The sequence below is a fragment of the Hesperophylax consimilis genome, chromosome 10, assembly GCF_061612785.1.
Source record: "Hesperophylax consimilis isolate HC1 chromosome 10, BYU_Hcon_1.0, whole genome shotgun sequence".
Classification (NCBI taxonomy): domain Eukaryota; kingdom Metazoa; phylum Arthropoda; class Insecta; order Trichoptera; family Limnephilidae; genus Hesperophylax; species Hesperophylax consimilis.
In genome coordinates, this window is record NC_142845.1 from 1,014,029 (window position 1) to 1,040,281 (window position 26,253).

The 26,253-nt window shown below is 35.2% G+C and overlaps 2 protein-coding genes across 8 annotated transcripts in view; both read right to left on the reverse strand.

Moving 5' to 3' along the window:
• Positions 1 to 22,837, reverse strand: part of LOC149420140 (glycoprotein-N-acetylgalactosamine 3-beta-galactosyltransferase 1-like) — a 63,941-nt gene extending 41,104 nt beyond the window's left edge. The window contains exons 1-6 of one of the 6 annotated variants that reach the window (XM_089636408.1): positions 22,719 to 22,827; positions 21,922 to 21,960; positions 3,880 to 4,003; positions 3,066 to 3,343; positions 2,553 to 2,691; positions 2,083 to 2,306 (exon numbers count right to left, since the gene is read on the reverse strand). In XM_089636408.1, coding sequence (XP_089492534.1) covers positions 2,083 to 2,306; positions 2,553 to 2,691; positions 3,066 to 3,343; positions 3,880 to 4,003; positions 21,922 to 21,937 — 781 coding nt within the window. In that variant the 5' untranslated portion in view covers positions 21,938 to 21,960; positions 22,719 to 22,827. The other 5 variants (XM_089636407.1, XM_089636409.1, XM_089636411.1 and 2 more) reach the window with 5 other exon arrangements.
• A 447-nt stretch (positions 22,838 to 23,284) lies between these two features.
• On the reverse strand, positions 23,285 to 25,470 carry LOC149420141 (dnaJ homolog subfamily C member 28). 2 transcript variants are annotated; one of them, XM_089635997.1, is made up of 5 exons: positions 25,358 to 25,470; positions 25,012 to 25,236; positions 24,554 to 24,759; positions 23,959 to 24,097; positions 23,285 to 23,853 (listed from the first exon to the last, which is right to left on the reverse strand). In XM_089635997.1, the coding sequence occupies exons 1-5, from the start codon at positions 25,370 to 25,372 to the stop codon at positions 23,458 to 23,460; spliced, it is 981 nt and encodes a 326-aa protein (XP_089492123.1). In that variant the 5' UTR covers positions 25,373 to 25,470; the 3' UTR covers positions 23,285 to 23,457. The 2 variants fall into 2 exon arrangements, with proteins under 2 accessions (XP_089492123.1, XP_089492122.1); XM_089635996.1 differs by having other exon boundaries at positions 23,950 to 24,097.
• Positions 25,471 to 26,253: the final 783 nt, after the last annotated feature.

Sequence of the window (26,253 nt, forward strand, 5' to 3'; positions counted from 1 at the left end):
AATTACCGATTATAACCAAGAACCCGACCGCCCCTACTAAGTCACGAAGCGTAATCAGGAGAGATGGTAAAAGATGCAAGTTCAAAATTTGCCATATTTCATTATTCCTTTTGCCACCATTTTGGATTTTTATGGTCAAAAGGTATCCCTCAACTAGTCTCTATCGATCCAGCCCGCCACGCAGTAGGTGGGCAAACGCATCCGCCGACAGGACTTAGAAAAACCTTCCTCTATGAACCCGTGTACTGATTTGACTTTTGCGAAAGTTTCGTTTCAATCTAAATCCTCATACATTTCTTATTTTTATTTTTATTTTTTTATAGTGAATACCTCACAAGAGTCCCAACTGCTCCCGTCTGGAGCCAGCGAGACTATGGCATCCCCAATTGGGGGATGTTGTGAGGCTGAAGGTAGGTGGGGAAGGGAAAGAGGAAGGTGGGGAAGTACCTGGCTATTCAGATCTAGTCACTAAACACGGCTAAAGCCATTTGGAGCAACGTTTCAATTCTGAATGGTGGTCTTACACCAGGGCGATACTGGTAGTATCTTCCACTCTGGAACGTGCCGCAAATATACTAAATATTATTTTAATTAATTAATTGTGAAATAACACAAATTAATCAAATAAAATTTATTTGCGCACGCCGGGTTCGAACCCGCGACCTTCGGAATGGCAGTCCAATGCGTTACCACTGGACTATGCCGGCCGTCAGAAATATTATAAAACAATTCAAGCATTTCAAGTCATTTTGATTTTAAATGGTAACATCTCACAGTCATTTCATGCGATATTCGACTCTAGAGACTAATACTTTGAGTTCAATATCACAAAAGATTACGGAATCAGATAAAACCTTGTTATGAACAGTCCACCGATTGCCCCCTTGATTAGTTCATTTAGTAAAAACATATATAGGGACACAGATCAACTTTGTCTAATAACTTCTTACCTGGATCAACATACTACGGGAATAGATCAATATATATGAGATCAACATAAGTATGCCAATTTAGGTAGATCAACATAAATTATGCATCCGATTTCCATACAAATTTTGAAAATTTTATGAACAGTTGTAACGTCAAAGAATTGTGCAAGTTTGGATTGCCACGGTAGTGCCTGATTATTGTTTTGGTGAGAGTTTTTCGGGTGGCTGCCCTGCGATCGGTTTGACGGGCGAACAAAAATTACGCGGGTAGGGAGATTGACAACAATACGGGGGAGGACGATTCCGCGGTGCGCGTGGCGTTAGGCGAGAAAAAAATGGAGATTGAAATTTTGAGAAAAAGATCGCGCGGATACCTTGAACTTATCCTTTGGAGACTTTCCGTTTAAATTTAGAAAACACATAACCAACGTTTCGACTCCTGTGTGAGATCGGCCTGTGCTTGTTCGAGTGTTGTGGCTTGAAGAGATGAAAATATACAATCGGTTATTTGGATTAAAAAATGGTTTTATTTGTGAAGCGTAATTCCTTGGAGACTACACTGGATTACCAAGCATGCTGTCGAGGTGACACAAAGATGAATCATCATTGTTCCGTTAAACGTTCAATGGATGCTGTTTAATTGAGGATGGCCTCGCGCACTCCATCAGACGAATCTCTACCCGGCGCAACCTGCTCACCGCTGGCGGACTCTCAAAACACCTTCAGACGTGACAACATGATCAAGGTTCTTCAATGCTTTTACACATTATGTCTTCTTGCTTTAGCCCCATAATAGCCCTGGTGATTGACAAGGGTCCATGCTCATCAGACGCTCATCAGACGCTCATCCGACGCTCATCAGACGTGACATCAAACGTGACACAGTATATCTAATGGTTTTTCTGGCAAACTGGCAACATTGATAATTATTGTACCACTGTTGTCAGTTCATACAGATGTATTCCTTAATAGCCAAGTTATATGGTGTTAAAGGTGGATCAACTTAGTCTAACAACTTCTTACTGGATCAACATACTACGGGAAGAGGACAATATATATATATATAATAGGAAGTTGAGAAGTAGTTGGCAATTCAGATCTGATAAGTAAAAGTGATACTGAGAACATCTACCACTCTCATGATTGAACTTGCCTATTTCAACATCCTCCGAACCCTCGTCCCCCTGCGAGCAGTGCTTGCTGGAGGGCAGTGCCACCGTGACGAGGCGGTCCAGAGCGGTGCGGCTCAGCACGTAGCCAGCGCCCCCGCTCATGTAGCCCTGCTTCACGAAGGGTTTGAAACGGCACCCGAAGTACACAGGCTCCTGGGGGCTGTGCGCAGACAGCATGTAGCGCAGGTTCTCCACCACCACGTACCTGCAAAGAGAATCATCAGAATTCTTTTAGACAATCATACATTTTCCTTTAAAATAAATGCATAAACGTATTCATGTCACGCTGAGCCCGTGGATTTTGCACACGGCACCATATGGGTAAAGGAAGCATGCCTGAAAACTTGTAAGAGTAGTTATCGAGAGAGATAATGATCTTTATGGGAATACTCATATTTATTTTGAACGTATTAAATTATAATAGTTAAAATATGAACTTAATAAGTATTACGTGTCATCGTCGGCTTTCATAAACCAGTCTGCTTCATCCCGGTAGTGTTCATAGATGTACTCAAAGGCCGCCTTGGTTTTGCCCCATAAATGGTTGTGTCCTTCTTTCACAGGGAGCGCAATTGAGGGAAGTTTTTCATCTGAAATCACATACGTTGACAATATTTAGTAAATTTTTTTTGTTGCATATTCTCTGATGTTTTAGTTTGTGATTCAGCCATACCACGAGGAGTCATTATCAGAGCTAATGAAGACAGTTGAAAGATAAAATTTAAAAAAAAGAATTATATTGAACTAGACTTGTAAATCACTTGATTTAATTTCTCCTTCAGATACATAAATAAATAGGCCAGTCCACACAGCTTGAGGTCGCTCAACACTTGAAACTCCCACAATACGTATATGCACTTTTAGTAGTATGTGTAGTGGCACTGCATATGGGATGGGAGAAACATTTAGTTAGGGCGTCACAACAGGCTTATTTGCCGTAGTCAGGGTAGAATGGTATGATTACCGGCCACAGAGCTCATAAACAGCAGAGTGTTGCAGCGAGTGCCCCATGTCTTCTTGACATGCATAGCCTTTTTCTCATGGTTGGCGGGCCCCGTCATGACCCAGCAGAGCACACGCACCTTGCGTGCCATGGCTTCCGCCACCGCTGTGTCCTCAAACTTGTGGAATGCCTCATCGTGCTTATGCGCCCCAAACTGGAAGGCCGTCTCCACTTGGTCCTGGTCGTGGTTGAGGTGCGGCGGGCCCCGGGAGTCATGTTGGTAGCATATGTCACTTTTACTGGAAGAGAATTGAATAATAAGCTGTGGATTCTAGTGAAATTTTCTTTTAACAGGTTCACTGCCAGCATTGAATAGCGTAGGCTTGGGAAAATTCTGATATGTAAACTTGCAAAGCTCTGTACCCTATATTGAACACGGTATAACTTCAAAAGTAGAGTAGGTAGTCAAAAGCGGCGTGCGGACAACAATTTTTGATTCATTCAAGCACAGGGCCAGCATAAAAACAACACGTGGCGAAAGTTATACATATAAGAGTATCTTGAAACATTCGAACTCTACCAATCTGTTGAAAAGAAAGACAAACATTCCCGGTTAACAAATATCCTGACAATACTTTTACGTTTTTCATAAACATGAAATGTTGCCTGTGCTAGTTAGCAGAGGAACTGAACCCACAATCCCACGACGATAAGTAGACACATTCCTATGACCAACCATACAAAGAATACTGAACTCCGATCGTGGCAATGCCTGTGGTGCGTACAATGCCGAGTAAGTAGCATATAGTAGTATATATAGTTTAAAGCAACTCACCCAAACCAACCATTCCGTAGACTGTATTCACTGGATATGAGTAAAATGTAAGCAAAACTAAACCCAGTGGAGATTCCTATAGCTAGGGTTAGTATAAATTTGTGATTCATCGCAGGCCTGATCCCTGAAAATACAAAATACACGCATTATTATTTCTATGTTCGAGAGGTACTCTTCTGATATTCTGACTGTTGACATGACCCCAATAGAGTAATTGATTCACATGATTGCGCCCACCATTCACTTTCGCATTGTATGTTCTTCTTTTGGGATTCGTAATTTATATGGAATACATTTGTACTAGAACTTTTATGTGACCATTAATGCATTAAATTACACTTGACAATATTAAAAAACACATGCAACGGTAATTAATAAAACAGTATAACAGGGTCATAAAATGAATAGCGTGCGTTAATTACGGAAACAATAAAATTACTAGCATAACATAAAATAATATATAGGACATTAGCAGCATGGTGAGTGGTAGATACTTTCATTGTAACCATGGTGAAAGACCACCAATCAGAATCGAAACGTGCCAGATCTCAATAGCCAGGTACTTCCTAACCTTCCTCTTTCTCTTCTCCTTCTCCTCCCCACTCTCTTCAGCCTCAAAACATACCCCAATTGGGGATGTCATAATCCCACTGGTTCCGGATAATTGGGAGCAGTTGGAACTCTTGTATGGTAATCACATAAAAAAAGTTAACACAAGAATAAAAAAATGTTTAATTTTATTTTTCCCGTGTGAAAATTTTATAGTCACCAAACAAATTTATTACCAATTAAATAAGTTTTACAGCACAAAATTAACTGCCGTGGCGTCCTTAAATGTTTTAGAACAGCTATTCCGATTTGAAATGCTCGATAAAAATGTAGCCAATTCATAAAAATGTTACCACTATTGCAGTACTTATGCGTCGTAGACATTTAAATTACTAGATGAGTCAATCAGGAAAAGGAGAACGAACCAAATCCACCATCCCACTTTCGGTGATTTGTCAATAAATGAATCTGACAGTATACAGGCAACTCGCAATGTAATATCACCATTCGGTGTTCGAAAATAAAACCTGCTTACGAATTACTAGTCCTTATTAGAATGGTGCATAAATTGCTGGCATATCCCAGAACGGGTAAATAAAAGTTCAGGCTTGATTCCAAAATTTAATAATTTGTCACACTATTTATAAACTTTTACAAATGTGTTATAATTTAACAACCTTATGATTCGTTTAAGAATGAATATTCAGATCCTGCTCAGAAACATCACACATTGGGCAACGCCGCAAACTTTTACCTTGCCTTACTTTTCTGGGCATGATCTGGTTATTTCAATGTGAGTTCTTGACGGTCATGAACCCTCCTAAAAGTATGGCCGCGTGCTTTGCCTCCAGCTCGTCGAAATTATACCCACATTTCATGTCATGATTCAATGTCTATGGCAGGGGTCGCGGTCGCGGTCTGGAATCAAATCATCTGAACTTGAACTCATTGTGACAGAATTCCAGATCAAGTTTGAAGTCAAGAGGTGGAGGTGTTTTAATAGCAATTAAACGAAAGTACTCATCTAAGTTACAGATAAAAAACAACAACATTGAACATTTATTTGTACAAATCTCTACTGAACTGGAAAAAAATATTATTGGAACCACAACTCTCCGAAATATATAGAAAATGGTTTCTGAAAAAATATGTTGAAAATCTCTTGTCAAAATCCCGAAACTCAAAACTTGTTATTCTTGGAGACTACAACCTTTCAAATCTAAAATGGGAATCCAACGACAGCGGATACATCACAAACGAAAGCGAAAATGACCGGGCACGAGAAATATTGGACGCAGCAAATTTTTTAAACCTGTACCAGCACAATTTCATCTACAATAAAGATCGCTTACTAGATTTGATACTATCAAATATTCCTAAAATATCTGTGAAATTATCTAATGATCCGCTCCTACCTACCGACAATCACCATTCTCCCCTATACACGAAATTAAACATACTACATATGTGATAACGATATCAAACCTGAACAAAAAAAACTCGGAACTTTAAACGAGCAGACTTTGCCTCAATTAACTGTCATCTCTCAAATATAGACTGGTCTTTTTTGTCCGATGAAAACATTGATAAATCTTTAGACATGCTTTATTTAACATTTTCTAGCTCTATTGAATCCTATGTACCTTTTTACACACCGAAAAAGTATAATTACCCAGTTTGGTTCCCATCAGAGCTAACTGCCTCTCTTCAGTAAAAAAAAAAGTCAACACAAAAAATTCAAACAAAGCAAATCCATAGCTGATTAAATAAACTTTAGGGAAACTGTAAAGATCTTTCCAAACAATGCTACAAAATGTACATAACTACCATCGAGGATAATGTCTTTAAATCCAAAAACCTCCGGATATTTCAATCAAATAAACAATGAAAACACCGATTACCCACCAATAATACAAATGAATGGAATCAGTGCAAACAATACACAGGAAATTGTAAACCTTTTTTCAGACTTCTTCAAAAACGTATACGATGACGAAACCCCAGATGATAAAATACCCAAATACAAATTTAGTAATACCACACACTTAACGAAATGTATTGCATTGCACTACCCCTGCATACATTCTGGAATAAATCTTATTATTATTATTAAGAAATTGCCATATCAATTGCAATTTGATTATTTCCCAAATGCAGTCAGATTCCTTTTATAGTCATTGAGGTAAATCAGAAGGTTTTATTTAAAAATGTTTCGTATAATCCATATTCAGCAATTCCGAATAATTACCAACAATTTTTTTTAAAAGTCACTGTATCTTAAATTGTATTTAATTAATTATATCTTTTATATAAATATGTCAACGAAAAAAAAAAATATATATTTTCAGTAAAGGTTACGAATTCCGCTTCACGGTAAATATGGAATGTTTACTTTGAATTAATACTTGAATTTAGTTATATTGTTACTAAAAGTTACTATAAATGTTGGGGAACCTTTAATAACGCCTGCTCGCGTCCCCTTTAGAGTTATATCCCAGTTTTCAAGTAGTTTGTGGGCTACGCTAGGTTTGTATAGACTGGTTTGTGATTTAATTCTAATACGATATTATGAATATAATCCAACTCTTGATATGAACATAGTCGCCGTCGGCTGTGACTATAACGGCGCCGCATACTAATTGACATATCGCGTAAGTGACTTAATAAAGGAAATTAAAATTAAAAGTGCGTATTTTTCCGTCTCCCCCGACATAATAAATCATGTTTTGAATTAATAAAGCTAAATCCATTTATTTGAAAGTGAAATATTGCGTATTAAGAGTGAAGCGGAATAAGAGAAAAATAATATATTTTCATATGAATTCCCCACCCACGTGGGCCTTTTTTGTTTCTCTCAGATCCTCTTTCTCCCGTCATCTTTGGGGAAGCTGTGCAGAAGGTAAAACTGAGAGAGAAAGGGTTGAATCCGGAAAAGACCCATGTTATACGAGGAAGGAAATACAAAGGCCGGTGGGTTATTCCACGAATGCGATATTGATCCCAAGAACAAGTCGTAAAAACAACCCATTCTCATGCAGAAATACACATATCAATGCAGGGTACGTGTGTGGCGTGTCTTGAAAACAATAATTAATGGAGGAAAATTCATGCAAACATACCAATGATCCGCCACACTATCTTGTCAATAAATTCCACAATTACACGCCAGAAGTATAAAAGAAATGATTTAAGGCGACACATGTTAAGAGCAATAAGATCACAAATGTAAATCAATAATAATTAATGAATCGGTGAAAACAACCTAAATATATACCTAATTAAAAATCTATAGCAAAATAATATATCATTTTCAAGAAAACAATTGAATATTAATGGTTCTTGTTCAAGTGACTGTCAGTCTGGCTAGATTCCTATTTTGAATCTTTTCATTTGTTGATAATAGTGTTTACCTACCTTTCTAATTTAATTATTTTGAACGGAATAAGAAAATCTTAAGTAAAAAGAACAAACCCATAAAAAATACATTTTATTATAATACATCTATTTTAAAATGCCTTTTAAAACTTAACAACTTAGCCAGATCCCAATTGGGTAGGACCGACATTTATTTAGTATATTAACTGCTATAATTTCATCATTTATTTATTTATTTACGAACGGACCATGTCAAATTGCAACACATTACATATTACACAAAGTTAATACAAGGAGAATGTTACAATAATGGATAATTAAAAAAATAATGCTATTAAAAAAATAGGGCACATAAACAATAAAGATAACGTCAAGTCAAGACAGGAACAAGGTTTTGATGTTTTGAAAATGTAGCGATGCTACGAGAATATTCTGGAACGATCGCCAATGCAAAACGCATTGTAGCGGGAACACTCTAGATACAATGTGAGCGTTCGGCGTTTCTACCTACAGGTCTGAAATGTTCTCGATGCACCCTGGCGGCTATATAAAGAGACGCGTCGAGATGTACTCAGTCAGTCATTAATTAGCAGTTTTACGAGTGACCAACATGCGAGCACTGCTTGCTGCATGCTGAAGCGGCCGACCACCGACTGCCGGTTCCCCCCGTGTCGCGCCCTGCTGTTACTTCACCGCGCCGCTACAGGACCTTATCTACCTACACCCAGCTGTGCACGGACTACAAATTATTATGGACTCCTCGGGATCACATCAGGGCCCCGGCTATCATCCCTGGCCAGCGCTTCTCACGCGCCTAGATCCTGCGACACCTTCGCCGGTCTGCTCCTCGGCCCCGCGGCATCGTTGCCGGCCTGCATCTCCCGCACATCTGCCGACCAGGTCCATCGAACCTTCGGCTACCTTGTTCACACTGGAGAACCCGGAAGATTCCACATCTTCACCAGTGCTGCACACATCCACGAATCCGGTCTCCACCAACGCGGTGGAGACCGGACATTAAGGCTTGTACCAAAAAATTCAAGATCCTGACTTGAGTTGACAAGTCTTGCCATTCTAGACAATGGTGAATGGTATCCATAATATTATTTCTGAGTCTACGGGAAGGTATATTGAAAGATATTATGAGAGTATAACACTTATGCGAGGCTAGTATTAAACTTTTTTCATTATTTGATGCTTTGAGGAAGACATGAAAAGGCGAATTTTTTGTTACTAATTTAATTTTGTTGTTAATTATTTAATTTAAATAAATCAAAATAAAATAAAACCGATTCATAGATGAAATTATAAATAAAGTAAAACATTGACAAAGACAGAGTGACGGGCTTGGTGTTGCTGTAGTAACGAAAATGTTAGAACCATTTGAATAAATTTGTAGTTTATTTTTAATTTGTATTAAAATGATCTTATTACAGACAAGATTTTAAAACAATTCTCTCCGTGATATTAAATAATGTTGAAACCACTATCTCTGGGCAGTTGAGACACTCGTCCTATAATCACACTGAAGTGTTCAATATCAATTATTTTAACCCATAGGAGCCGGAGCCCTGCAATTGCAGTGTTGAAGAATTGTACCCACGCACGTCACGAAGCACTACAATTGCAACGTCGATCTTATACATTCATTTTGCCTTTGGATATTACTTCTACCGGGTTTGTTAAACACAAAAATCAAAATTTCACTTTATCAAGTATGGTATTGTCTATTTGTTGGCACCTATGGGTTAATTCAATTTCAAGTTGCTATAGAAAACACTTCTATTGGTTTTCTGGTGGGTAATCACATCAAATACATTATGGGGAGTGACAACTGGTGGCTTAAATATTATACAGGTTCAAATAATACAACTTACTAAAAAAAAACTATGGAACTTCAAGTTAAATACAGTCAACTCAACAAAAACCATTATTATACACTGTGTGATGAGAACTGTTTTCAAAAACTTCCAACCATGTATTAACACACTTCAAGCGAACGAAAATAGGATCCCATTCGGCAAAAGCATTCAACCATATATTAACACACTTCAAGCGGACGAAAATAGGATCCCATTCGACAAAAGCATTCAACCATGTATTAATACACTTCAAGCGGGCGAAAATAGGATCCCATTCGACAAAAGCATTCAACCATGTATTAATACACTGCAAGCGGACGAAAATAGGATCCCATTCGACAAAAGCATCCAACCATGTATTAACACACTTCAAGCGGGCGAAAATAGGATCCCATTTGACAAAGGCATCCAACCATGTATTAACACACTTCAAGGGGGCGAAAACAGTATCCCATCCAACAAAAGCATCCAACCATGTATTAACACACTTCAAGGGGGCGAAAACAGTATCCCATCCAACAAAAGCATCCAACCATGTATTAACACACTTCAAGGGGGCGAAAACAGTATCCCATCCAACAAAAGCATCCAACCATGTATTAACACACTTCAAGGGGGCGAAAACAGTATCCCATCCAACAGAAGCATCCAACCATGTATTAACACACTTCAAGGGGGCGAAAACAGTATCCCATCCAACAGAAGCATCCAACCATGTATTAACACACTTCAAGGGGGCGAAAACAGTATCCCGTTTGACAAAATGGATATTGCTTTAAACCGCTATATCTTTGAAAATAATACATATATTTGAATGATTTTTTCACCACAGTAGTAGTCACCACACCACAACTATAAAAGTGCTGTCTAAAATTAAAGCCTACTTTTTAATACTACTCCATAAACTAAAGTTTTGGGCCATTTAGTGATATTTTATGTGCATAAAATTATGTATTTTATTACATTACAAAAAATTTGGTATTCTCTGTCGTACAAATCATTACAAAAAGAAGAATGATTGTCGCATCTCCAGTGCCATAAAAAATGGTAGGATTTATTACCCATTCTACAGGATTAGTATAGTTTCCTTTTGATTAAATACTCTTCCACACGAGACAACATAACAAAATGGGAGACTTGTATCACATTGTTTATACCTATACATATTTATAGTTGGGACACTTAAAAAAAGATTGGCATACGTATTCAATATTTATATAGAATTATAGAACAGCAATGCCTTTAACCCTTAAATGCATACTGTTGCAAAACTGCAACATACCGTTCAAACCACCTTTAACTCTTTGGTGTATACTTAATGCATGCCGTTTTAGAATTATCAAGTTCACGGTAATATATTTTATCGAGTGGCATCACCTTTTTTTTCTTTCGCGAATGTCAAATGTCACTTTTTCTTTAACTACTCAGAACATTAGAACGTCAAAAGACGTAAATATGATAATAGCGGTCAAGACATTAGAACGTCTTTTCACGTAAACGCGCGAGATTTTACAAAAATCGATTTATTTCCATCACTAGTATACGGATTGCCATGATTTAAAAAACAGAGTATCGATAATGAATAACGCTATGCGTCTGTATTCAAGAATATCTATGGAACGTAGAAGTGCATTATCTAAGCCGATTGAATCTGTCATCTTGTTCGTTCATAATTTATTGCGTTTCTAAATAATTTATTAAAAATATTTTAGTTTGGACGGTTAATATTTTGAGGTGACTAATAGTTTTTAATTATATTTCTTCAATATATAAAGTGTTATTTCTTTATGATACTCAGAAAAAAGTACATTTTTCACGGCTTTGAAATAATGGTAAGCGATTCTTACATATTTTTGACGTTTTCATAAAATGTATATTTAGAAACGCAAATATTTACGTATAACAACACAATGCGATAGTGGATTTCATAATCTTTCCAAAACATTTTTTAGAATGAGGCTACGTTTCCCAAAACGTGAGTTATGAAGCTTTTAGCAAAACTCGTAAATAACACAAAAATTATCACGTTTTGACAGTTCTCAAAGGAACACATAGTAAATAAATGTCTTTGTCTGAGAGGTTAACAAAGTGAAGATTCTCGAAAATTTGTTGGAGGTTAGAATTACAGTTTGGTTTTGCTGTTATTATTTTGATTTTCTTAGGTAAGTGGAAACAATAATACAATACTTATATCTAATAACTCGTATTTTTCCGGTACACTTATTAGTTTTGAGAAATTTATTTTGGTTTTTTTTTTTTTTTTCATACGTAAATTGTTCATATTATTTTTTATTAAATACATGGTGTTGTAAATCTGCAACAATTTTTTTTATCAAATATCATTAAAAAATTACAAAAAAAATAAATTCTTTATATTTCCTTGCATATGCATGTAAATATCTACAAATATTTTTTTTTCCAGAAAAATTAATAAATCATGCATTTAAGGGTTAAAGCCATTCAAGTAGGACCGGCCTAAAGGGTAGAACTACCCTTCCGCTGGAAGTGTGTTATCATGGTTTTCTCATTTAATATATAGGCCCTGTCAGGTCTGGGTGGTGTGATGTTGTCAAAATGTTTGGGGTAATTCTTGAAAACCCTGGCTGAAAATATTTTTATAGAGTTTTGATTAATTTACACTGCATGTCCTAAATGGAACTAAATGTGAAGAACCGGTTTGCATAGCACGAAATTAAAAAAAAAATCGTAACTAGGTACCTTCATAAACATATTTATTCGTTTTAAATCAAAATTGATGAAGAGTTGTAATACAAAAGAAGACGTAAAAAGGGAACAAATTTGCCAAGTTATGACAATTTTACATAGTGCCTGATGGATAGCAATGTTTCACATAGTCGCTAATCTTACACAGGTAGTGCCATATGAATCCGTCCCTAACAAACTGGGTAATTCATGCCGCCCCTTTCTATTAATAATGAATATATTAATGTTATAACAGCCAACAATTATATACTTAAAGATAAGCCTGAACTAAAATATGGTTATGTAATTTCTCTTTATAGCCGTGAACTCGCTATTGCCGTGACCGTTATAACCTAGTTCCACGGTATATTTCGAATTTATCAGAATCTTAAAATTTTCTCAGTAAGATCAATTCTGTGGTATAAAATTATATTTCAGCATATGAATAGCCCTATATACATAAATAGACTGGACCACACTTACAATACTCGTTTTACGATAAATGAAGGACTAATTGTACCTAAGCATTTAAACAAATATGGACAAAGAACACTGGACTATATGATACCTAGTTGCTTAAATAAAAAAATGTACAAATGTAAAAACAAATATTATGTTGAAAAATTGGCTCGCTGAAAGAAATAGTTTGTATTAGAGTCTAATACAAACTATAGGTAGATACTATCACTGTTGTGTATTTGTTTTTATATTTTTAAAACAAATTGTTATTTTTTATTGTTATCACTGCTGTCATTAAGTAAAATAAGTTTTTATCTTTTTTTGATATTTTTATGTGAAAAGTTGCCATCGACAAACTACTGAAAAGTAGTTTATTGGAACTTTTCTGTTTTTTTTTTTCTGTATTTTATTTTATTATTTACTGTAATATATATTTTTGTCTTGCTTTCTTTAAATAAAAAAAAAAATAATAATAAAATAAAAAAAAATTCAAAAATCAAATAGGTAATTAAATCTAGTTTCTTCTTCACATCTTCAAAATTAAGAAATATGTAGAACATTTAAAATACCTTGGAAATTCAATGAGAAATTATTATTATTTCAAGTTTACACAACAGATAATCTACCCCATGTGACTGGATAAGCAATGTATATATCTTATATATATTTCCATGAACTATTTTATGTCATTATAGTGATTTGCTTTTGGGGTATTATGCCATGTTTCGCTACCTCCTTCTTTAGCCAACGTTTCGGACAGCATTGCAGTGTCCATCATCAGAATCAAAATCACTATAATACTTTTGGCCGTGAAAATCTCAAATCATAACTATTTTATGTCAGTTTCTATTTTACGTTTCAATTAGTAAGCCTTTCACAAATACGGTTGTTTATCAATTGAATAAAACTTTCACCACTTTCTTTTAGTAATAAAGGAATATAAAGAAGGGAAAAAATCACTTTCCATAAAAAAAATATCCAACCTGTTACAAAGTAATATCCAAGAACAAAAAATGGCACATGCAGCAATGTTTCACTTTTTTTATCAACGAACAATGTTAACTTTCAAAGGCATAAAACACAAATGAATATTGCAGATCAACCAGAGTAAATCTGCATAAGTAATAATAATTAGGTATTATTTCTGTTGGAATATCAACTGCCGACACATTAAAATATAATGCAGCTGAATTAACCTAGATTATCATGTGGATAGGGAAAAATACCCTGTAAAATAGTAGTCAGGATGTGGGTTATTAATAATTCAACACTATGTTCTGTGAACTGCCATCATAATACATAATAATAATTAGGAGTGTGATTGCAGGATTTAAGTATGTAATCTGTAATCAGCAAATAATAACGCTTCGAAAAAGTTATGATAAGAGAGTGAAAACAATAATATGCTGTTATTATTGTGATAAAAAAACACTACATAAAATATGACATTATTGTCAACATTCTATACATATATTTTTTTAATGATAAACTAATGTTCATAAAGCATCGATGACACGGGGCTAGTTTACAAGCTACAAGCCAGCGAGTTCGCTAGCAGCTTGTAAACTAGCCCCGTGTCATCGGCTTTTTTACAATCTGCTAGTTGCCTATCCGATTGTAAAAAAGCAGCGAGTAAAATAAAAAGACGGGCTAATTTACTCGCCATTCGCTGGCGTGTTGGCTTATAAGCTAGTTAACTAGCCGTGTGTCATCATCGCTGCTAGTGAACTACTTGCGAGTATCTTTGCGTTTTGGCAGTCAGCAAAAATGTCAACGGAAGTAGTTCGCGCGGCAGTAGTTATCTTAGCCTTTGCTATCAAGAAGGATTTACAATGAAAACTAAAGAAAAACTTGAAGCAGAAAAGAAAATGGACAAGATCAAGGATAGAAAAACGCGATGAATATGGTGCTTCCAGCCGTTTATTGAGAGACTTCAAGGACGAAGATTTTATTTATTTATTTATTTTTATTTAATATATATAAAGTGGGTACAGGATATAATATGAGTACATAAAGAATATATTTACATTACAAAATATATTTATGTTCGCAATCTCACCAATGAAGAAACTGGTTCTTGTGCTTGGTGAGAGAGTTACACTAATTATAAGAAAAATAGAATATCATTATGCTATAAGTAAGTATATATATATATAGATTGATGTATTATACTAGATTAGCCCTGTCTAGTTAAATTCATTTTAAAAATAACGCCACGTAGCCTACGTCACAAATATGGAGATGAACTTAACAACCCAACTCTGTTTAAACTCCTTGTACAAGCGTTCAAACTCGTAAGCGAAACCATGGAGAATTTGTTGTCAGAGGTGTTGTAATATGGACATAATTCAAATTTAAATATTTGGAACTGGGTTATTTTTGTGATTGAAAAAATGAACCTGCCCAGCATAGCTGAGAAGCAAAATAGCTTACTCTAGACCAACAAAAGGTAAAACGCAATGCATAGTGCCCATTTCGCATTGCGACACAGTGCGTGGGCCTTTTTATAAATGTGCACGTGAACCAAACCAAAATTGTGTTGGGGTTATTTTTAAATGAATATGCCGTGTCTAGTCTAATTAAGTCTATGTATATATATGATAGGAACAAAATATAAAGAGACAAAATCTAAATACAGTGGAGATGAGTATAGACTGATATTAAATATCGATGAAGGGAAAAACAGGCTATTATTTAGTTAATTATTTCTGAAAGAGTAACTTCAGTTTTAGTTTAAGTATGTTAATATCCTTTAATTTCTTTATTTCAATCGGAAGGTTGTTGAAATACTTTATTCCTAAATATTTATAGTTATTTTGCATTTGTTTGGTATTACATTTTGGAATTTTGATATTGTATTGATATCTTTTAGATAAGTGGGTTTCAAATTTTTTGATTATATTATCTTTATAAATTTGGATAATTGCATTTTTCTTGAATATATCTTCTACTCGGGACACCCCGAAATCTGTGAATAGTGTTTCTGTTGGATACGATTAAGATCCTTTGGCTTTTAGCGAGTGGAAAGTTTTGTGTGTCATCGACACTCGCCAACTCGCTTACTCGCTAGCTTACAGACTCGTCGACTAGCAGCTCCTAAACTAGCCCCGTGTCATCGATGCTTTAGACAAGGTTTTTATGCATAGAACAAAGGATAATAAATTATTATAAGCAATAATCATTTGCTTGTAATATCAATACAAATTGAAAATATCTCCGACGGGAATTGAAGTACTAGTACGTATTGAATTATCTGGCGGGTGGGAAATAAGCCGAGGTGGCTCAGTGGTTCATAGAGTCTGACTGGACATCAGAAGGCACGGGTTCAATTCCCGTCGGCGGCATTTATTTTTACTCGGGAGATATTTTCAATTTGTAAGGATATTACATGCGACTAATTATTGCTTATAATGATTTATTAACATTCTATATGACTTCTGATTTCTGTGTTGGCAACCCGAGTGTCTATTATTTGATGTAAATATACGTTATACACATAACTGTTCAGACCTCTGAGATGTGTTATATCAGACTGTTTCTACACAATTACACTTCATTCTTCTGCAGATTTGTCACTGTTCTGTTGAACTGTTTTACAGCTTAGGGATGTGGCATGTGGCAGAAATCCGATGTTGATGATGGTGTAAAGTTATACGAGTAGGTCCATAGAGGTCTTCGCTAAACAAAAACCCCCACATATCTTGACCGCCACTGAAGTCAACAACTCAGTTTTGTAACACAATAAAACGTTAAAAAATACGCGCAATCGGCACAATAAGGTCACACGAGAAATTAAAAAAATATATATTGATATCTCAAGCAAACGAATAAAGTTAAATTTTTCGTAATAATTTAATATTACAAGAACAAAGAATATTATCGGCACAGACTCCGCAGATTAACTCGGCACGCGCAAGCGCAGATAACTAACGATAAGATGAACTAGTAATAACGCCATCCGTTGACAAAATTGTAAACTATGGCACTCGAAGGCGCACTTGATTATCAATGTTTTTTTATGAAATACAACTTTATTTTCGACAAATTCTTGTAGATGTCAGCATCTTGATAGTTCTACGAATGTTCAAGCGAGCAAGAAATAAGTATCAACTGTTGATACAGCCGCGTGTGAGTATGGACTTTTTGCCGTATCTACCTATAAAACAGATAAGCCATATTTTATTTGAAATTTTTGTTTTTGTTTATGTTTTTTGTTTCAGATGACACACATACACTTCACGTTGACTTTGGTTCAAGATTTTGTTTATAATAGCCTGCGATAAGCGAGCCCTGTAGGTCTGAGACAGAGGTATGAAATCGTTGGATCACGACACAATAGAAGAAATTGTAATTTAAATTTTTTTGTTGGTTTTTATTTAGGTATTAGAGCCAGGAAAGAGTCTAAAAGGGTCGAGAAGATACACCAAGTGGTATGAATAGCTACGAAGTGACTAGAAGAGACTAAAATAGACTAGGAGAGATGAGGTGATTTTGCACAAGAGCGGCGCTGTATAAATCGTCCAAATATTATTATTAATAGAGGCTAGATATGATGGACTCGCCGAACCTAACAGCGGTGCTGCCAAAGTCTGTTACCTATGTGAGGATATTATGTCAGAGCTTTATTAGCAGCAGACACATACCTGGACGGATGACGAACCTCGTGCTGGCGCTGTTGGTGGACTCTCTCCCTGCAGCAGCTGGTCCAGTTTCCCACCTAGGATTCTTGCTGCAGAGTCTCCGTTTTCTATTTTCGTCGAACGTCACAGCGGTGCTGCCAAGGCCTGTTCTCTATGTGCGGATATTGTGTCAGCGCTTTATTAGCAGCAGACACATACCTGGACGGATGAAGAACCTCGTGCTGGCACTGTTGGTGGACGCGGTAGTCTCTTTCGCTGCAGCAGCTGGTCCAGTTTCTTCACCACCTAAGATTCTCGCTGCAGAGTCTCCATCTTCTATCTTCATGTCACCTGTTCCTGTTCTTCATTTTACTTTACTTAACTTCACTTTATTTTGGTAATATTTATAATTTTTGTAATACCTGCATCAACTGTAAAGCACCCCTGAGGTGATAACTCACAAAAGCGGCGCTATAAAAATTGTCAAATTTTTTATAAATTATTTTTATATGAAACAACGAAAAAGTGATGTGGCAATATAAAACATTTGTGAAATAATTTATTTTTTTTTGTTATCATTATATAATTTTAGTTCAGTGTTTAGACGAGTGAGAAGGTGAGCCATTTTAAAAACTTTTTCGTTTTATTTCCAATAATAAAATTTGAAAGCGTATTTCATCACCTTTCAAAAACAGTTTTAGTTTTCGGATACGTTCAGAAATATCCAATTTATTTGGATTTTATTGAGAAGCGGAAATACACACAAATTCTCTGACTTTCTGACTGCATTTTTAAGAAATTTATTAATTTAATTCAATTTGCACAATTTTTTTTACGGGTATACATGAACATGAAAACCACGGTTGATGTCGGCATCATAATTTTAACAATCGGTTTAATTGTTGGCAGATGAATCATCTAAATGCGTAAAAGATCGACGATTAATTTCATTCATTCATTTAAGATATATATCCAGCTAACTCATTGGGCGCATTTTGCACCCGTGTTCTAAAATTAATTATAAAAACACCTTAATATCATAGAACTTCCTTCTTCTTCTGGCGCTAGCAAAATTAGATTGTTAATGTTAGTTGTAAGTTTTTACATATGTAAATATATATGTAATGAAGATAGTAGTTATAGGCCTTGTAAGTCACTAGATATAAGTCTTAGAGGTAAGTCACTAGTTTTAAGTCAGTAGTTCTAGTATTAACTATTTGAGAAATATATTTGTACAGCGCCCTTGAGATGATTTTTCACGAAATCGGCGCTATATAAATTAGCCAAATATTATTATTATTTTTATAACTTCACCAGAAATTATCCAATCAGCAAGAATAAAAAAAAAGAATCCTGTAAATTTGGATTTTTTTGTTAATAAATAATTTTTGTTTTAAATGCAATATAAAAAATAAAAGTGTGTTTAATAATTTATAAAAAATTGTCCAATGAAAAAATAAAAACTCTATTACATTATTTTACAAGATTCATTTTTATTTTAGCAGATTGGATACATTTTGGTGAAGGATGTCGACAATGGTTTTCATCAGTAGTCCATTTATACCTGTAAAAAATAATGTTAATATTAAAAGTTTTTTTCTGTTACTTGAAAGTTAATAAAAGAAGTGAAATCAACAATTCAATATTTTTTTCACCAAATAACCTAAATATATAATTTTTCTAATTTACTCAGTTTCCAGCGTGAAGAATCTGTAGTATCAAGTAGTGGTACTCCACCTCTAATATCGGTATGTAATAATACTGAAAGATTGGGATATTTTGGAGATTGAATCTATCGCCAATCGGGACATCAAAATCTCAGACTCCGATAACGGTAACGCCAATATTGTTTAGATGAACAGTCGGGTATGGCGTGAACAAATTACGAAAGTGCATACTGTATTCAAATATGAAGTGGGCATCACAGCTCACTGGCGATGTAAATATGTATAATGTGTTCTCCCGTGTATTATAAACCTTCAAGAAGCTAACAGAATTGAACTGAAATACATAAGTGATAATATAGGAAATTGAATACATGTGGCATCTGTTAATAGCATTGAAGTCAGGAGCAAATGCACCCACGTAACTAAAGGTCACAAGTTCCATTTATTCAGCAGCTGAGATAAGCCTGTTATTGCGATAGTCCAACCGTGATAGAGGTCAATATTACCTTTAATCTGACATTGCTGAATCAGTCCATATTTTAAATCAACATTTTTACTAGCAATCTGAACTTCCGTGGCAGTGTTTTGTGGGTTTCATTTACATCAGCATTCAAAAAAATATAAGAAAATTAAGTAAAGTCGCCGAATTTCGCCTCAAAAATAATACTCGATTTCAACTTAATTACTACTGGAAACAACTACTTACGTCGGGGAAGATGTAAAACATGCACAAATAGGTTTTTAGGTTGTTATTTAAAAAAAATTATGCATATTTCCTACCCTTGAAACTTACTTGAGAAAAAATGTAACTTTAATGTATCTTTTACCATGTCCCCCGACATAAATAGTTGTTTCTTGTAGTAATTAAGTTAAAATAAAATTCTACTATTTTTTTTCTATGGGGCCTTTCAAGTATTACGTAAACAGATTTATTACAATTATTTACCCCCTCTTCCCCCTTGTCACCAAAAGTAAGCAAAGCTCTTACCCCCCCTCCCATGCTTACGTAAAAATAGGTACCTATATGCATTTTTCTGTTAATGTATTCTGTTTTTTAAGCGAGTACCTAAACATATTGATTATTTGTGGGAATCCCCGAATATGTATTCGGTTTTCAAACATAGACAATGTGTGGGTTGCCAATGTGTAAAAAAAAAATAACTACTGCTGAGTGCTGACGTAATCACTATCTCGACCCCCCTACTTCCCCATGTCATCAAAAATAAGCAAAGCAAAGACCCCCCTGCCCCCCTATAGTGCTTACATAATACGAACGGCCCCTATCAAGCGTGAGGTGGAATGCTGCAACTTTATGGAAATTAAGTTGGTTTAAATGTATTTTGAGGGACTACTAGAATGTATTTGACTTTTCATTTTTTATGTGAAAACCGCACAAGAGTCACAACTGCCCCCAACCGTCTGGATCCAGTGAGACTTTGGCATCCCCATGAGGGGTATGTAGTGTGGTTAAAGATAGCGGGGAGGGGAAAGCTTGGAATGAACCTGGCTATTTAGATCTGGTCACCAAACATGGCATTTCAAGCAACTTTTCAACTCTGATTGATGGTCTTAAACCAGGGCGATATGAAGAATATTTTCCACTCTGCAACGTGCTGCAAATATACACAATAAATTGCGAAATAACACAAAATCAAAATTACATTTGATTGCGCATGCCGGGATTTGACTCTCAGCCTCCGGATTGCTAGTCGAGAGCCCTACCCCTCGACCACGGAGGCCGTGTGACTGAACTCAAAGTCCAAACTTCTGGACCCAGAGCCAAGAGTTTACCATTCATGCAGATTTAACTTTTCCACAACACTCGTAAAGATTAATTAATTATCCATTGTGAAAATAATTTTAAAAAACCAATAAAATTACTATTACTGCCTTATAACAAAAATGTATTATGGCCCAACATATTTAATTACATTGATAAAAATTGTAAACAACGAGCACTGGTTATCAGTATTAATACACTTTACAGAAATGGCAACACTATCTCAACTTGTTATTTCTTCCTATAAATGTATAAAATTTTATTATTTGTTTTTGCAGTTTCACCTAGAGAAAAGTTTAGGGTGAAACGTAAAGTTGAACCGTGTGGAGTTGTACGCGATAAGGGGGCGTGGCAATCAAATTGAACGGTTGTGCCGCCAGAGCCTCCCACCACCATCCAACCACCAACCAAGTTGGATCGTCTGTAGCGTGGTTGAGCAGTTGAACCAACTTTACTCAGTCCGCCTAGGGAGCCGTCATGGATAGTTGTTTGGGAGTGTACATTTTTTACCCACATTTGTCTTTTTCTTTTATATTAATAGTTAGCGACGCTACTACAGCAATAGAAATTTTTTGTTTTTTTGATAAAGTAGGAGGCATGCATATACCCCAGAGGAGCAACTCACGAAATTGAACCAATCATCGCATTGTCTGTACAGTGTACACTCAACTCAACAGTTGACACACAACGGTTGGAACAGACAAATTGAATGGTCTATAGGGGGTTTTAAGTATATTTATCGCAGGTATCATCACATTGGCTTGATTCTTAATGACATGAAAACACTCATCAGCTGTTGTACCGTGCAAAACTTTGACACAGGGTCCGGGCTTAATAAGACAAAAAACCAAAACTATTGTGCAATTATCAAACAACTATGTCCCTAGTAATAGAGACAGTGTAAACTCAAAGGGTAAATTGGTTAACGCATCTATAACAAGTGCAGCAGAATTGCGATAAGCGCCACATAAACTTGCTTGAACTATAAACAATACAAACAAAAATGGATAGTTTAAATGTTAGTTTACCTCCCATTGCTCCCATTGTAGGTTTGGTTCATAACAAACCTGCAAAACGTTCATGACTTGATTCAAATCATTAAAATAAAATACAAATTTACTGTGTCAACTTATGAAAACAAATCTAAGATAATCTTGTCGAATTCCGCTGCACGTTTAATATGCAAAAAATAATAAACAGCACTTGGTTTCAACTTAATTACTACAAGAAATAAATATTTATGTGGTGGGAGATGGTAAAATATGCATTAAAGTTCCATTTTTCTCAATGAAAGTTAAGTTTGAAGGTCAGGAAATACGTATAAATTATTAAGATAACCCAAACTAAAGCCTATTTTGTGCATGTTTACTTACCCCCGACTTAAATAATTGTCTCCATTAATTTAAGTTGAAATCAAGTGTTGTCTTTTTAACCGGGTTGACGAGTCTGCGGCATGCAGCGGAATTCGACAAGTTCACCCAAATCTAATTTTGGTAATTATTTACCCTAATTTTAAAACATTATCATGCAATTCGTTACGCAATTTACGCAAATAATAAATTATTACCCGAATAATTGATTCGGACAAAGATAACTTTCGAATCCTAAATTACAAATTAATTTATTTGGATGAAAATATTAACCTGGCCGTTCATAAGTTAACAGAATGTGGATATCATAGTGGATATCATCATATGATGTGTGCTGGTTTATTATAATTAGTAAATTAATGGTTTTATTGATACATTGATGTTGTTCGTGGAACTCTTTAGGTTACAATATGTTTTCAACATTCTCTAATATTTAACAGACTCGGGAAACTTACTGACAAAAAAGTATTTATTTTAATACATTGTATAGTGCACTAAACAGTTTCACTTTAAATAAACGCCACGGTTAAATAATTACGATTAACTTATGAATTGAGATTTGACATCTAAAAACTAATAATCTATGACATAAACAACAAGCGGATGTTTATGGAAAAGCCTCTGTCAAAATCCGTGTAATTTATCGGGCGCCATCGGTGTACGAGTTGTTTTTTGATGCTGGAATTGATTCCCATATTTAATTGTTTTTGTCATTAATTCGTAGAATTCCATTTAATTTTTTGTTTAAATTCAAATTTAATAATGTTATTAATTGTTCCTCAAATATCATTGTTTTTTATTATTGCGACAGATGTTTTGGCGTTTAACATAATTTTCAAACTGTGGTTAAATCCACTCTGAGGACTTATTAATGATTTATTTACCCCCGCCCAATTTCAATTTGTATGATGTCTAAGATGATTTATTACCGATAGCTATAAACCGATTAAGCCCGTCGTCTCACTGATTAGTAACCAATTGCCACATACCGAGACCCGGCTACAGCGAACTTAATTTTCTGCGCAGGGTCTTCCAGCATTCGGTTTTTTTATTCTTGCTTACCGACCCATGGGACGACGGGCTAGGTATATTAACATTACCAGTGCAAGCAGGGCAGAAAAACAAACATCATAATTTACAAAAATATTTTTTATTCACAGATTTGACATAAAGAATTATTTTTATTAAACTATTCTACTTAAAAATAGAAAAAAAAATCGATAAAAAATTTGATTGTTGAGTGCTATCAACATTTTGATAGGTCGTTGTAATTGTCTTAACTATTTGCGTATTATCTTTACCATCCTGTAAAACTTTTTCAGCTTCCTTTTCTACAGAAACGGGGTACATTTGTTTTTGGAGGATGGGGACTACAAGGTTAAAATGATTGATTTTAGTATTAATTTTGTCAGCCATTGACTTGTGTTTTGCCAAATAGAGTTCCCAGGTGCGTTCATCTTGAGGAGTTAGGGGCAGAGGACCTAGGAGACTGCGGTCAGTAAAAAGACTTGATCGTAATGTTTCCACGTCATTTCTTATTTCCCTCTGTAGAGAAATCCATTGAGGGGTAAAACCGCTATCTATCAAAACCTGAAATTTATGTGGGATAAAAATCAATTTGGTAACAATATAATAGAGTTTGTAAATTATTTTTGGTATTGATGAGTGCTATTTACATTTACATACCTGGTTTACCTTATAAGTTACAAAATCAACATAAGGGTTGATATTTTGTTTGGATGTGAGTGGTTTACCCGATCCAGGTAAGTTACTGAATTCACCTTTGGATATTGCTTCTTGTATGAGATCTTCAACCAGCCGATCAAAACCAGTCCTGAAAAGAAGCATTAATATTACTAAACCCGTCGTCCCACTTGGTAATGGTAAGGAATTGACAAAAACCGGAGACGCTGTGCAGAAAAATCCCACAATGGCTGAGGTGCCAACCGTAGCGAAGTTTACTTTTCTGTGCAGGGTGTTTGGTTTTTGTCGATTCCTTACGGTTACCGAGCCAGTGGAACTTCAAACTACAGATATGTAAATGGAAAGTTCTGGCACCATCAAATTTACACCATTTAAAAAAGAAACTAAGAACAGATGCCACATAATAATTGTTCCATATTTTTCTGCATCGATCTTTAATATGTGTTAATTCTAAAGATAAAAAGTTAATTCTTTTGAGATCATTCACAAATCATATGATTTTTTTTTTGTAATATTGAATTTTTTATAATTGTAACAGTATCGTTTTCCTTAATTATATAATTCAATGATAAAAAAACATGTTTACTGTGTTTTGATTTTGCGTTTTTGGTCAATATCTTTTTTGTCGAGTAGTGCCCCCTCCCCGGCCATGGCCTTGGAGATGCGGTGCTCCATCACATTATTGGCCGCGTCGATGGCCCTCTTCTTCGTCCACTGCTTCTGCCGCTGCGATGGAGAGCCGAACCCCACGCCATCGAAGTTTAGATACTGTCGGTGCTGGGGAGCTGTGTGCTGTGATGAAAAAAGCAACAATTCGGTTTCAGGTGTTTTCGAGAAGTTAGTTAGGAAGAGAAGTGTGGTTGTACTCCCCTGTGTAGAGAAATGTCAAGAAATCTTCCAACAGGAGGGAGTACCCCACCTCATAAGGATTCCAAAGTAAAATCTAAAGTAAAATAAAAAAGTAAAATCCAAACAAGATGTTTTGTTTTCGGTCACTTGAAAATATTACAAAAGTCCTAATTTATTCCACAAAATAAGATGTACCTTAATATCGAATTCCTCAACCCTTTTGCTATCGTCAACACCCCATCTGTCTTGGGCATTTTTTCTATTTAGGAAATTGAAGGCAGTTACAATCTCCTTGAATTTATCAGAATCTGCCTCCGGGGATCCAGAATCCGGGTGAAATCTCTTGGCCAGGTCAATGTACGCTTTCCTGATGGTCTCCTGGTCACTGCTCTCCTTAACATTGAGTACTTCATAGCAACGCTACAATCGGTCAGGTTAAAATATGTCATTTTTAAACATCAAAGGCATTCTTTCAAATATAATGAACTGTTTATACAAATAATGATTTGAAGAGGTAAGTTTTATGATTTTGAATTCTTACTTTCAATTCAATCATGTATTGAATCTTTGATATACATTTTTTGTGCAACGTGATTGTTGTATCAGGCTGTAGAAAGTATTGTGTGATAGCCAAGTACCTTTGAGATCTGTAACAAAAATCGCACTTGTGACTTTTTCGTGTGAACAAGTTCTAGTTCCATTTTTTCATAACTTTATTATGATTTATTCGTTACATAAGTTTTTGACGATTACATTCATTTGAAGTTTCTACTGAAATATTGGTCTCGAGAATAAATGATAAATTTACCTCATATAAATATTTATTAATTTTCTCCTATTCCGCTTCACTCTTAATACGCAATATTTCACTTTCAAATAAATGGATTTAGCTTTATTAATTCAAAACATGATTTATTATGTCGGGGGAGACGGTAATGTACGCACTTTTAATTTTAATTTCGTTTATTAAGTCACTTACGCGATATGTCAATTAGTATGCGGCGCCGCCGAAAGCGACTATGTTCATATCAAGAGTTGGATTATATTCATAATATCGTAATTCATACCTACAAAATATTTCATAGATATTGCTGCCAACCAAAAAAATTAGTATTGCCATATTAAATAAATAATATCATCGTGTATAATTAATCCATATTAATATGTAAGTCAATGTATTATTTATAACAAATAATCAACAGATAATTAAATAAAATAACCCGAATAACAAACAAATAGAATAAAATGTGATTAAACGTATTCCGTTTAGGTTAGGTTAGGTTAGAACATGGAAAATAGGTATTAGAATTAAATCACAAACCAGTCTATACAAACCTAGCGTAGCTCACATACTATTTGAAAACTGGGATGTAACTCTAAAGGGGACGCGAGCAGGCGTTATTAAAGGGGCATTTTTTGCTATAGAAAATCACAGTT

Excerpts from the sequence above, each read along its gene's own strand:
- LOC149420141 (XM_089635996.1), bottom strand. Across the intron at positions 24,098-24,553 it reads AAACGCAAAATCAAAACACA|GACTGGTTTTGATCGGCTGG; the intron begins GTAAACATGTTT and ends GCTTCTTTTCAG. Across the intron at positions 23,854-23,949 it reads TAACTTATAAGGTAAACCAG|GTTTTGATAGATAGCGGTTT; the intron begins GTATGTAAATGT and ends CATAAATTTCAG.